The following is a 13,490-nucleotide window of genomic DNA, read 5'->3' on the forward strand; positions in this document are numbered from 1 at the left end:
GCTATAGAAATCTTCATATAACCTATCAATGAGGTATACATTGAAAACACAATCATATACCGTAAATGTAACTCTTTTTATTTTCCTGCTTTCAAATCTATAACTTGTAATAAGTGTGTCAAAATTTCATTTATAAAATAGTATTTTATTATAAACTTCTCCTTTGAAATTTCATTTAAATTTTAGGACATATTTATAAAAACCAATCTTTTTCTTTATATTCTCAGGTGAAATATTTATCCCGTTTTACACTGGAAAGGTTGTTGATGGTATTGTGATAGACAAGTCTCAGAAAGAATTTACCCATGCCATTATGGTCATGGCACTTATATCAGTGGGCAGGTAAGATTATTGAATTACACAATAAATTTAACATTGTTTTGAATCGGGGCCTCAGTGGGGAAATTGGCCAAACTTGTTGATTCTCTGTCATTTTTATGCCCCCCTTCAAAGAAGAGGGGGTATATTGTTTTGCTAATGTCGGTCTGTCTGTCGGTCCGTCTGTCTGTCGGTAGACCACATGGTTTCCGCTGATTATCTTGAAAAGTATTTATCACAAAGTCTTCATATTTCACATAGTGATTGGTCATAACTAGTAGATGACCCCTATTGATTTTGGGGTCACTAGGTCAAAGGTCAAGGTCACAGGGACCTTAAATGTAAAAATGGTTTCCTCTGATTATCTTAAAAAGTATGTATCACAAAGTCTTCATATTTCACACAGTGATTGGTCATAAATAGTAGATGACCCCTATCGATTTTGGGGTCACTAGGTCAAAGGTCAAGGTCACAGGGGCCTTAAATGTCAAAATGGTTTCTGCTGCTTATCTTGAAAAGTTTGTATCATAAAGTCTTCATATTTCACATAGTGATTTGTCATAACTAGTGGATGACCCTTATTGATTTTGGGGTCTCTAGGTCAAAGGTCAAGGTCACAGGGACCTTAAATGTCAAATGGTTTCCGCTGATTATCTTGAAAAGTATGTATCACAAAGTCTTCATATTTCACACAGTGATTGGTCATAACTAGTAGATGACCCCTATTGATTTTGGGGTCACTGGGTCAAAGGTCAAGGTCACAGGGGCTTTAAATGTCAAAATGGTGTCCGCTGATTATCTTGAAAAGAATGTATTGCAAAGCCTTCATATTTCACATAGTGATTGGTCATCACTAGTAGATGACCCCTATTGATTTTGGGGCCACTAGGTCAAAGGTCAAGGTCACAGGGGCCTTAAATGTCAAAATGGTTTCCGCTGATTACCTTGAAAAGTTTGTATCATAAAGTCTTCATATTTCACATAGTGATTGGTCATAACTAGTGGATGACCCTTATTGATTTTGGGGTCTCTAGGTCAAAGGTCAAGGTCACAGGGACCTTAAATGTCAAATGGTTTCCGCTGATTATCTTGAAAAGTATGTATCACGAAGTCTTCATATTTCACACAGTGATTGGTCATCACTAGTAGATGACCCCTATTGACTTTGGGGTCACTAGGTTAAAGGTCAAGGTCACAGGGGCCTTAAATGTCAAAAGGGTTTCCGCTGATTATCTTGAAAAGTATTCATCACAAAGTCTTCATATTTCACCTAGTTATTGGTCATAAGTAATAGATGACCCTATTGATTTAGGGGTCATTAGGTCAAAGGTCAATGTCACATGGGTCTTAAATGTCAAAATGGTTTCCGTTGATTTTTCCATAATTGAACATTTCCATGTACCCATTTTTGGAAGTTTATGTAATAAAATTACCAATTATGTGAGTCAATGGCTAGAAAGGGGGGTATATGTGTCATTCGACATTCTTGTTGTATTTGCCTTATTGAATGAGGTGGTTTTATATCCTGTAATGTAAGTAAAATTCTTACATTTAAACCTTAATAACATGATAAAACTGAAAGGAATATACCTTTCCCATCAGTTAAAAGACAAAAGAGCAAGGGCTGCCTGCATCTCTATGCAGATTACTCATCTTATACTACTTATGTAATTTCAATGGAACTTTGCAGGATTGATCAGTAGCTCAACTTCTTGCGCATATTAAACAAGTTTTCCGGTTGAATGATTTTTGGCCAAGAGCTGAGTTATGGCCCTTGAATAAAAAATACTTTTTGCCCTGTTAATGGTTTTTGTGTCATCTGCTACACAGTAGCTGCAACATGCAATTGCCTATCATGAGGTGACACATGTGATCACTGATTACTCTCAAAAATTGGGCAAAACAGAGTTATGCTTGTTTTGATATTGAAATCCCTTAAACTTTTTATGGACTGTTCCAAATTCGAAGTGGGACAAATATATTGCTCAAATTCAGCATGTTAAAGGTTAAAGTAGTTTTCATATATGTATTGGTGGTCAATGGTTATTTACACCAATCTACATTTTGTATTTTTAAAAGATATCATGTCTTAAACTGCATTTTGATGACCCCCTTAAGTGGGATATTATTTTATCCTGCTACTGTCTATATCATCAGCTGGATAAAGCCTTGCCAGATAAACTTATCTATCTCCAATCATTACGTCACATGATGACATCACATGTTTAGCAGCAAAACAAAATTTCATATAGATGCTATTTTATCAGGGAAAAAGAAGATTGAAACCATTTTATTATTCTAAAAACATGATAAAAAGCAGGATAAATCAAATACATGGTTGATGTCGGGATGGAGAATGTTTATCTGGCTCGCTGCGAATGTGAATCTTGGCTTGCTAAAGCTCGCCAAGATACACTTTCTCGCTCACCGGATAAACCTTCTCCATCCCGACATCAACCATGTATTTTCTATATCTTGCCCTGGAATGCAGATAAGTCAGTTTGAAGGTGCGAAGTCCACTCTGTGTCTGTGGGATATCTTAAGAATAGTTACGCCAGCAGTTGCCAAACTTCTTTCAGATACATGTAAGCCTGTGGCCAATACAGGTATCTTCTTGTCTGGTTTCAAAATAGGTCCATATTGCAAGATTTCAGTCACAGCATCTGTGACTTAAAGACACAAAAGGTTGTGTGCATTATTCCACAGAATTGTTTTAATGAACAGTGATTCTCATTTTCGTAGAGTGATTTGTTGTATGTGGTCAATAGAACAATCGGGAAGTCTTTTGTTTTGGCTTTTGCATTTAGCCATCTTGCCCTGTCCTCTTTCAGGCTGTAATATGAGATGTTCAAGTTCTGACCATAGAGTTTCATAAAATATTATTGCCATTATGGGGCACCTGTGTTTTACAGACAGTCTGTTGTCTTAATTAATTTGAATAATTATTATAAAGTTTGTTTCAATATGTATAATATGTGTACTATGCATCCTCCTTTACATTTTGTACTACCCTCAAATCTGCAGTGTGGTTAATGAAAAATGTTCTTAATTTAGTTTGGAGAAACAAATATTATTTCTGTTAGGTAAAACAGATTTCAATTTCATTATTTTATAACTGTGTAACAGAGAAGCAAAAATATTGGTGAATTATTGTGTAATATTTTCAGTGCTGTCACGGCAGGTTTGAGGGGAGGCTGCTTATTTATAGCTAATAGAAGACTCAATCTGAGAGTTAGAAATGCACTGTTTTCTTCTATCCTGAAACAGGAAGTTGGATTTTTTGACAATATTCAAACAGGTTAGGGTAGTTTGAAGAATATTAGTGTAGATTAAGAATTGTGCATCTTTGTCTATTTTCTACAACTGGTCACTTTCTAAGTGAATATTTATCAATATTTATTTCAAAACCTACAGAAAGAGTTACTAAGAATATACAGTAAATTCTCGCTTTATGACCAATCCTTTATCACTGGCAAATCACTAATACAACCACCTTTTTCTGGTCTCGATTTTTTGCCTATATAAATCAATGGGCATAATTGTCTTTATTGCTCATGATGTCAAATGAACGTACAATGTACATGTGATTACACAATACATGTATATTGTCATGAAACAAAAGAAGTTTCTTTATCAGCACTGATGTAAAAGCTATAATATTCAAAGATGCATAATTCTGAAATGTTTGTTTGCACCTATTGACCATGTGCCAAGAGTTTCATTTAGTTTTGGATATAGAACAATGTATCAAATGAACAAAAAGTATTTTTCTATATATTTAAATTGGAAATTAATAATAGATTTGAAAGAAAGAGTAATTACAGTTTCTTAGATAAACTTATATTTGTAACCAAAAAATGGCACTCACTATTTATTTTGAAGAGTTGCATAGATTTTACGCTAAAACTAAATGAAACTCTTGGTCCCACTGTAAAAACTACAGTTCATGAAAATAACCATTTTCATCAAGCCCAGATGGGTTTTGGACCACTAAAACTTGGTGTGAGGATATACAGGTGGAGGTTACTATTTGATTGTTTCAGTGCACTAGCAGCTGGTATAAGAGGTGGTTGTTTTACTATAGCCTCAGATAGATTCAACATCCGAGTAAGGAAAACTCTGTTTACATCTCTGATGAAACAGGAAGTTGGATTTTTTGACAATATACAAACAGGTTTGAAGATATGAACATAAGACTCTTTTTTTTCTCTGTTTTAAGATGTTAGAAAAATGTGTTATTATCTTTATACCCCCAAAAACGAAGTTTGGGGGGGTATATAGGAGTCACCCGGTGGTCGGTTGGTCGGGCGGTCGGTCGGTCGGTCCAGACGTCCGTTGCATTTTCCTTGTCCGGACCATAACTTGAAGACTAATGGTTGGAATTCAATATAACTACATACAATGGTCAAGCACATTGAGAGGAAGTGCAGTGCACAAGAACCATAACTCTATCTTGACTAATTACAGAGTTACTGCCCTTTGTTACTTTTCCTTGTCCGGGGCATAACTTGAACACTACTGGTTGGAATTCAAAACAACTTCATACAATTGTCAAACACAATAAGGGGAAGTGTAGTGCACAAGAACCATAACTCTATCTAAAGTAATTAAAGAGTTATTGCCCTTTGTTACTTTTCCATTGCTTTCTTTTGTCGGACCATAACTTGAAAGACTAATGGTTGGAATTCAATATAACTACATACAATGGTCAAGCACATCGAGAGGAAGTGCAGTGCACAAGAACATAACTCTATCTTGACTAATTACAGAGTTTACTGCCCTTTGTTACTTTTCCTTGTCCGGGGCATAACTTGAAAATTACTGGTTGGAATTCAAAACAACTTCATACAATTGTCAAACACAGTAAGGGGAAGTGCAGTGCATAAGAACCATAACTCTATCTAAAGTATTTACAGAGTTATTGCCCTTTGTTACTTTTCCATTGCTTTCTTTTGTCCAGAATATAACTTGAAGAATAATTGTTGGAATTCATTATAAATTCATACAATGGTCAAGCACATTGAGAGGAAGTGCAGTGCACAAGAACCATAACTCCATCTTGACTAATTACAGAGTTACTGCCCTTTGTTACTTTTCCATTGCTTTTTTTTGTCCGGAGCATAACTTGAAGAGTAATGGTTGGAATTCAATATAACTTCATACAATGGTCAAGCACATTGAGAGGAAGTGCAGTGCACAAGAACCATAACTCCATCTTGACAAATTACAGAGTTATTGCCCTTTGTTACTTTTCCTTGTCCGGGGCATAACTTGAGCAAAACTACTGTTTGGAATTCAATACAACTTCATACAGTTGTCAAGGACATTAAAAGGAAGTGCAGTGCATAAGAGCCATAACTCCATTTTGACAAAATACAGAGTTACTGCCCTTTGATACTTTTCCTTGTCTGGAGCATAACTTAAAACGTACTGGTTGAAATTCAAAACAACTTCATACAATGGTCAAGCACATAAAGAGGAAGTGCAGTGCACAAGAACTATAACTCCATCTTCAGTATTTATAGAGTTATTGCCCTTTGTTCCTTTTCTTTGTCTTTCTGGACTTATTACAGAGTAATTCAATAAAACTTCATCAATGGCCAACCACATTGAAAGGAAATGCAATATACAAGAAACACAACTATCTTTAATTGCCCACAACCATAACTCTATATTTCAATTCTTTTACAAGATATTCTGTTACTGGTAACATCCTCATTTCCGAAGCAGTCTTGTGGGGGTATTAATCACATTTAGTGATAGTTCTAGTTTATGAAAGTTATAAAATAATCATGTTAAAAAACAGCACTTAACTTTCCTGTAAATATATTGATAATAACATGATATGTTTTAACAAATGTGAGAAATATAAAGAAAAATATGTTTATGCCTACTTACAGGTTGTCCAGTTATTGGTCGGAAATAGTTTTGATATAAAAGTCATTGTGACCTCAATCTTTGAACCCTTGACCCCAAAGTCAAAAGGTCATCTACTTGCTAAGACAAATGCACCTGAGAAATTTGAGAGGAAGAGGTCATGGGTTGTCAAGTTATTAGTCAGAAACTGATCTGATATAATAGGTTTGACCTAGTGACCCCAAAAAGATAAAGTGTGGATAATATTTTACGTGTATTAATTTTATGCATTTTAGGTGATATAACATCAAGATTGACCTCGGATACTACAACAATGAGTGACACTTTGGGCCTGAATGTGAACATTTTTCTACGTAGCCTGATCAAAGCCGCAGGCGTGCTCTTTTTTATGTTCAAGTTGTCATGGCGACTAACTATAGTTACTTTTATCGGCCTGCCTTGTATGCTAGCTGTGTCGAAGATTTATGGCGCTTATTACAAGGTAAGAAAAATTAAAATATAGGTATGCATGTGTGTATATTGGGTGGAAGTGATGATATGAGTCTGAATGAAGGTTGTGTAATGTGTGTTTTCTATAAAGATATATAAAGGGTAAAGTTATATGAACAATCTTATATATTTCCTTCCCATTCTCTTCATTTAAGAAGTAACGTTGCGGAAGGGATCATTCAGTGATGTGTTTATAGTAATTCCAAAAATATAAATTACATTGTCAAAGCATAACTGGTAAAGTATGTAAGTGTTGAGTTTGACACCTGCCATTGAATTACGATCCACTCCAAAGTTTTTTGTTATGTTTTTTAAAATGCGAATCTAGGGGTTATTGACTTAAAACTCGCCATATTTAACTCAGTTTTTTACAATATTACACAATTATATTGGGAAAAAAAAATAACAAAAAAAATGTTAAAACACATATGACATTACAGAAACTGTCAGAAGAGGTTCAGGACAGTCTGGCTAATGCAAACAATGTTGCTGAGGAGGCCTGTTCCACTATGCGAACAGTGCGAAGCTTTGCCAACGAGAATGGAGAAATTCAACGATATGCAGACAAGCTGGCAGTAACTTACAAACTGAACAAGAAACAGGCTGTAATGTACTCTGGTTTTGTTTGGTCAAACATGGTTAGTAATCTGTTCTCTAATTTGTTTGAATTTGGATGGGAGGAGGGGAGTTAGTGAGAAAAAATCTTACAGTTTAACTCCATGGAATATTTATTTTAGCATTTGGTGACTATATTTGTCTATTTTACAGTTACATGTATTTGAACTTTCACTAACAATATTTGTATATTATACAGTTATTTGAGCCTTTACTTACAATATCTGTATATCTTACAGTTATTTGAGCCTTTAATGACAAATGTGTATATTTTACAATTTATATGACCTCTGAAGAGAGGCATTATATAATCGCACCGTCTGTCTGTCCGTCTGTGAGTCCCCACTTCATTTGTTACTGTTACTTTGTCATACATTGAGGGATTTTGAAATAACTTGGCACAAATGTCTACCACATCAAGACGATGTGTCGCATCCAAGAACCACTTCCCTACCTCAAAGGTTAAGGTCACACTATCATTTTGAAAATTCACATTATGGCAATTAGAGTAAATAGGTACACAAATTCGTGTCTGGACTGTAACTTTGTCATGCATCGATTGATTTTGTTTAACTAAGAGTAAAATGTCTACCACATCAAGACCATGTGTCGCGTCTAAGAATTACGTCCCAACCTTAAAGGTGAAGGTCACACTACCATTTTAAAGTTCACTTTATCACAATTAAGAGTTTATAGGTAAACACAATCGTGTCCGGACTGTAACTTTGTCAAACATCGAAGGATTTTAAAATAACTAGGCATAAATAGACGACATGTCGCGACAAAGACCCATGTCCCTACCTTCAAGGTCAAGGTCATACTTATAGTTTGAAGGTACTCATTCTTGCGAGAAAAGTTGAATATACAACATTAATGTCTGGACTGTAAAATTTGGTCATGCATGGAAAAGGATTTTAAAAAATAACATTGTCACAAATGTTTCTACCAGCATCAAGACAATGTGTCGCGGCTTAAGGCTATCATGTCCATTGTCCATGGTCTCTACTGAAGACAACAATCCATGTCCGATGTAACTTTTCTATGCATTGAGGTATTTTGAAATAATTTGACAGAAATGTCTATCTCATAACAACATTTTGTCGCGTCCAGGAACCACATCCCTTCTTCAAAGGTCAAGCTCACACTTATATTTTGAAGGTTCATGCCATCACAATTAGAGATTACAGGTACAAGAATGCAAAGAACAATATTCAGCAATTAGTTACTTTTATTCTCTTTTCTATTCATAATACCTGCATGCTTTAAAAACCTTTTCGGGGGTATTTGTCACTTGGATGATAGCTCTTGTTTAAACTTCACTGTTCAATATTTGTATATTTTATAGTTATTTTATCCCTCATTGTCGATAGTTGTATATTTTACAGTTGTCTGAGCCCTCATTGACAATATTTGTATATTTTACAGTTATTTTAGCCCTCATTGTCAATATTTGTATATTTATCAGTTATTTTGCCCTCATTGACAATATTTGTATACTTGACAGTTATTTTAGCCATCATTGTCAATATTTTTATATTTGACAGTTATTTTGCCCTCATTGACAATATTTGTATATTTCACAGTTATTTTAGCCCTCATTGGCAATATTTGTATATTTCACAGTTATTTTAGCTCTCATTGTCAATATTTGTATATTTTACAGTTATTTTAGCCCTCATCGTCAATATTTGTATATTTTACAGTTATTTGAGCTCTCACTGACAGTATCTGTGTTGTATTATGGCGGACATCTCGTACTTAATGGGGATTTGACAGGAGGGACACTGATCTCCTTTATACTGTATCAGATACAGCTCGGGGATTGTGTTGATGTAAGTGTTGCCTTTTTATATGCCCGAAAGAATTTCGGGCATATTATGTTATACCCCCTGGCATCCGTCCGTCTGTCCGTCCGTCCGTTAGCAATTTGGTTTCCGGAGCATAACTTAAGTTCCATTTGGCCCACAGTATTCAAACTTCATAGGATTATTTTCCATATTGGGTAGAAGACCCCTGATTTAGGGGTCACAAGGTCAAGGTCACTATGACCTTAAAACTGAAAACAGTTTCCGGAGCATAACTTAAGTTCCATTTGGCCCACAGTGTTCAAACTTCATAAGATGATTGTCCATATTGGGTAGAAGACCCCTATTGATTTTGGGGTCACAAGGTCAAAGGTCAAGGTCACTATGACCTTAAAACTGAAAACAGTTTCCGGAGCATAACTTAAGTTCCATTTGGCCCACAGTGTTCAAACTTCATAGGATGATTGTCCATATTGGGTAAAAAAACCCTATTGATTTTGGGGTCACAAGGTCAGAGGTCATGGGCACTATGACCTTAAAACTGAAAACAGTTTCCGGAGCATAACTTAAGTTTCATTTGGCCCACAGTGTTCAAACTTCATAGAATGATTGTCCATATTGGGTTAAAGATCCCTATTGATTTTGGGGTCACTAGGTCAAAGGTCAAGGTCACTATTACTTAGAAATTGAAAACAGTTTCTTTAGCATTACTTAAGTTCCATTTGGCCCACAGTGTTCAAACTTCATAGGATGATTGTCCATATTAGGTAGAAGACTCCATTTGATTTTGGAGTCACAAGGTCAAAGGTCAAGGTCACTATGACCTTAAAACTGAAAACAGTTGTCGTAACATAACTTGAGTTTCATTTGGCCCACAGTGTTTAAACTTCATAGTATGATTGTCCATATTGGGTAGAAGACCCCTATTGATTTTGGGGTCAAAGGTCAAGGTCACTGTTACCTTAGAACTGAAAACAGTTTCCGGGGCATAACTTAAGTTCCATTTGGACCACAATATTGAAACTTCAAAGGAAGATTGTTTTGTGAAGGAGTTAATACTTTTTTTAATTCCCATGTCTTACAAATGCTTCATCTTTACTAAAAAAAAAATCACTTTCGGGCATATAATGCTCCGCCTAGCGGTGCTCTTGTTCTTGTATTTATACAACTGTCTGACAGGGTTCGCACAGGTCTTGAAAAGTGCTTGAAATCGATCTCTGTCTTGAAAAGTGCTTGAATTGAGGATATCCTTGAAAAAGTGCTTAAAAGGGCTTGATTTTGAAAAAAAATCCTTGAAAATCTCTGATTCTTGTAAAAAAAAAAGTGATCATCAGTTAACAAGGAAATTTAAATCATTTTTGTTCACAATGGAAAGGAAAACTTTGCCGAAAATTTTTATTTACCCATACTTGTATATGTTACCAATGTTTATGAGTATGGAATGAACAGAAAATGTGTTATACGTCAACGGTAAATGTATACATGTCTACAACTTCATCACTTTTTGCATTACCAGTTTTCAAAAGAAAAAACAAAAAGTAAACTTTGAAAATCATGGATAAAAAGTCTAATGTAAATGTAAATTCTTGCTCAAGTTGCTTCAAGATTATCCATCAGTTATCATATAAAGCTATGTTTGAAATGCCCATTGCAGAGTGCTGGCGGATATGCATAAAGATAATTGAAATAAATGGTATACAGTCTAACTTGCTCATGGGACCACGTGTATTAAGCGACTTTTGTCTTATGCAGCCACTTTCAATTCCCCCCGTTCATTTTCTCTCTATATCTTTAATGTATTAAGCGACTTTTGCTCAACGCGACCAACAACCGCTAATTAGTCAGCTAATTGAGATCAATCTTTTCATTAAACGACCACTTTAACATGTCAAGTAATTGTGTTTTTAGAGAATGCCGCCTTGTAATGTCACAAGTGTCAACAATCAAAACACAAAATATAAATGTGTGAAAAACTCTATTTGCCAAACCATTTTAGTGTATGCAAATAAAAGTATGTATTAATACGCGTGACGTGTATTATCCAATAATATCGATAAAACAATGCAACGCTCCCCCCCCCCCCCCCACTCAGATGGTGTATACGCTTAGCTGTTGATATTTAGACTGCATTGAATTGAACTTGAACTTGATGAGCAATTAAATTAATCGTTACAATCAGATGTAGTTTGTTTATTTCAAATGAAAAATGCACAACAGAAAAAAGCTTCACTTATCAGGGTTTTCGTGTTGGAGACAAGGAAATACAACAGAGAAGTTTAAAAATTCTGGAAAAATGTCAAACATGTACGTAATGGATCAAAACTGTTTTGTCAATAAATATCAGAAATGTATTTTTTTACATTAGCATCCCTATAGATTATCGGAGCATTCTAATTTTCAAACATTTATATAAATGAAGTTGAAAAACATTCCCACCACAAAAGAAAGATGTCATGTATAAATTTTGACTTTTTATCATGCTTTGTCTTAACCCATTACTTCATATACACGCCTTTTAACGCCTTTTTCACCCCCCCCCCTTTTTTGTTGTCTCAAATGATGAAAAAATGCCTTATTTAGGCCCCAAACACTTGTTTTTGTTTGAGAAATGTTGTTAAAAAAATTGACCTCTTTTTCGGCGCGGCCCCCCAACCAAAAGATACATCAGGGGGTTGCCAGAAGGGGGATGTGCCCCCTTCTGTTTTGGGGGGTTTGCAAGGGGGGCGGAGTCCCCCTCATCGCCAAGAAAATTTTGGACTTGTGAGAGGCTGTAAATGACCCCAGATTGATCATAAGGTAACGTGTAACCAACGCTGAAAAGCATTTGACTCTATCTCAATCCATTGATAAGTTGCAGCACTTTGAAATCAATTTTGATGGAAAAAATCAACGCAAAATAGTGATTTTTGGCAATTTTGAGATGTCCCCTCGTTGCCATGGTAACAGAAAATTTAAGTCTGAGCATGTTGTTGCAAGGACAATGGTCCAGTCAACATTTGTGCCAAGTTTGATTAGTGTTGCAGCAGTTTTTAAAGTATTATAGCAATTTGAACTTGTAACGGGAGACTTTTCAATGAAAACAGCCATTTTTCACAAAATGCTCATGAAGCAATGGGTTAAGAGACTGTTTCATTAAGCCACCGTTTTGTGTGTTTCCCTTGCGCGGTCGCTTAATACAAGTTTGACTGTACATTTATAGGAGATAGTGAATGTGCAATAAGTATAAGAGAAGCAATACATGAAAGTGAGGAATCACCCTGAAGTAAAATACAGGATAAATGACCGTGATAAGGTGCTTGAAGTGTACAATTTGCTTTTAGATAGAAATCTTTCCTTGACACTTCGATTGTTTGCAGGAACTCTATTGCAGGATGTGTCAAACTGTCCTTGAAAATGCAAAATTGGCCTTAAAAAAGTCCTTGAAAAGTGCTAAAAGTTAGCTGATAGATTTCTGTTTGAACCCTAGTCTAATGAATTGCCTGCTTAGGCTTCCATTTCATAAAATTGCCAGCTTGACAGTCTTTCAATTTCAGAACATTAATTTGCTGTTTTTAACGTCTTTCTTTATTGACTTTTATCATAGATATTTTGTGAAGTGGTGCTTTACCTGTTACCCTTGTACGGAAGTTGATGTTGATAGGGTGTCAGTGTCACAAAGGCTAAAAATAAATTTTTGACATAAGTTTGTTAAAGAAAAAGTCCTGCTATTATAATCGCTGCTGTGTTGTTGTGGTTGTCGTCATGCATAAACTTTAATAAAGCTCAAACATTTTAAGTTATTGACATAAAACTTGGAATCATAATGTAGAGAAATAGGTGGTAATAAAGATGTTTTGAAGTTAATTGATGCTATTTTTATAATCTATTATTAGAGTATGGGCTATGTATATACTGGATTGATGCAGGCAGCTGGAGCCTCCGAGAAGGTGTTTGAGTATATAGACAGGAAACCGAAGATTTGTCACCAAGGCAACATTGCACCAGATGATATTCAAGGTCACGTACAGTTCAAGGATGTCTGCTTTTCTTACCCGTCTAGACCTGATGTACCTGTTTTAAAGGTATTGCTTTGTGATACAGTGTCACTTTAAACTGTGAAGTTTTATGTTACTGACAAAAAATTTAAAAAAAATGGAATTAAATGCATAATTTCAGTCTTATGTGTTCTGTAATATTCTTTTCATCAGGTGCCATAGTTTGTTTCAATGTAATATTTATGTTACATTATTTGTTATATTACACACGTTTAAAGGGACTCCTCTGAGGTTTTTTGACATGATTGGATTGGAAATACTTTTTCAAGATTTTAATAACTTTAACTTTAGATCTACACTCAGATCATGTGTGCAAAATTTTACAACATTTGCCCAATTTTTTTCCAGAATA

At 35.2% G+C, this 13,490-nt stretch overlaps 1 protein-coding gene across 1 annotated transcript; it reads left to right on the forward strand.

Moving 5' to 3' along the window:
• Positions 1–227: 227 nt before the first annotated feature.
• On the forward strand, positions 228–13,165 carry LOC132749408 (ABC-type oligopeptide transporter ABCB9-like; the record flags this gene model as incomplete). The annotated part of the gene is made up of 6 exons (XM_060739137.1): positions 228–342; positions 4,362–4,492; positions 6,471–6,676; positions 7,125–7,322; positions 9,003–9,131; positions 12,977–13,165. Coding segments are annotated over 6 exons (968 nt in total), but the record flags the coding sequence as incomplete, so codon positions are not given.
• Positions 13,166–13,490: the final 325 nt, after the last annotated feature.

Source organism: Ruditapes philippinarum, unplaced genomic scaffold (genome assembly GCF_026571515.1).
Source record: "Ruditapes philippinarum isolate M1 unplaced genomic scaffold, ASM2657151v2 ctg17695_1_1_1_1, whole genome shotgun sequence".
NCBI classification, from domain to species: Eukaryota; Metazoa; Mollusca; class Bivalvia; order Venerida; family Veneridae; genus Ruditapes; species Ruditapes philippinarum.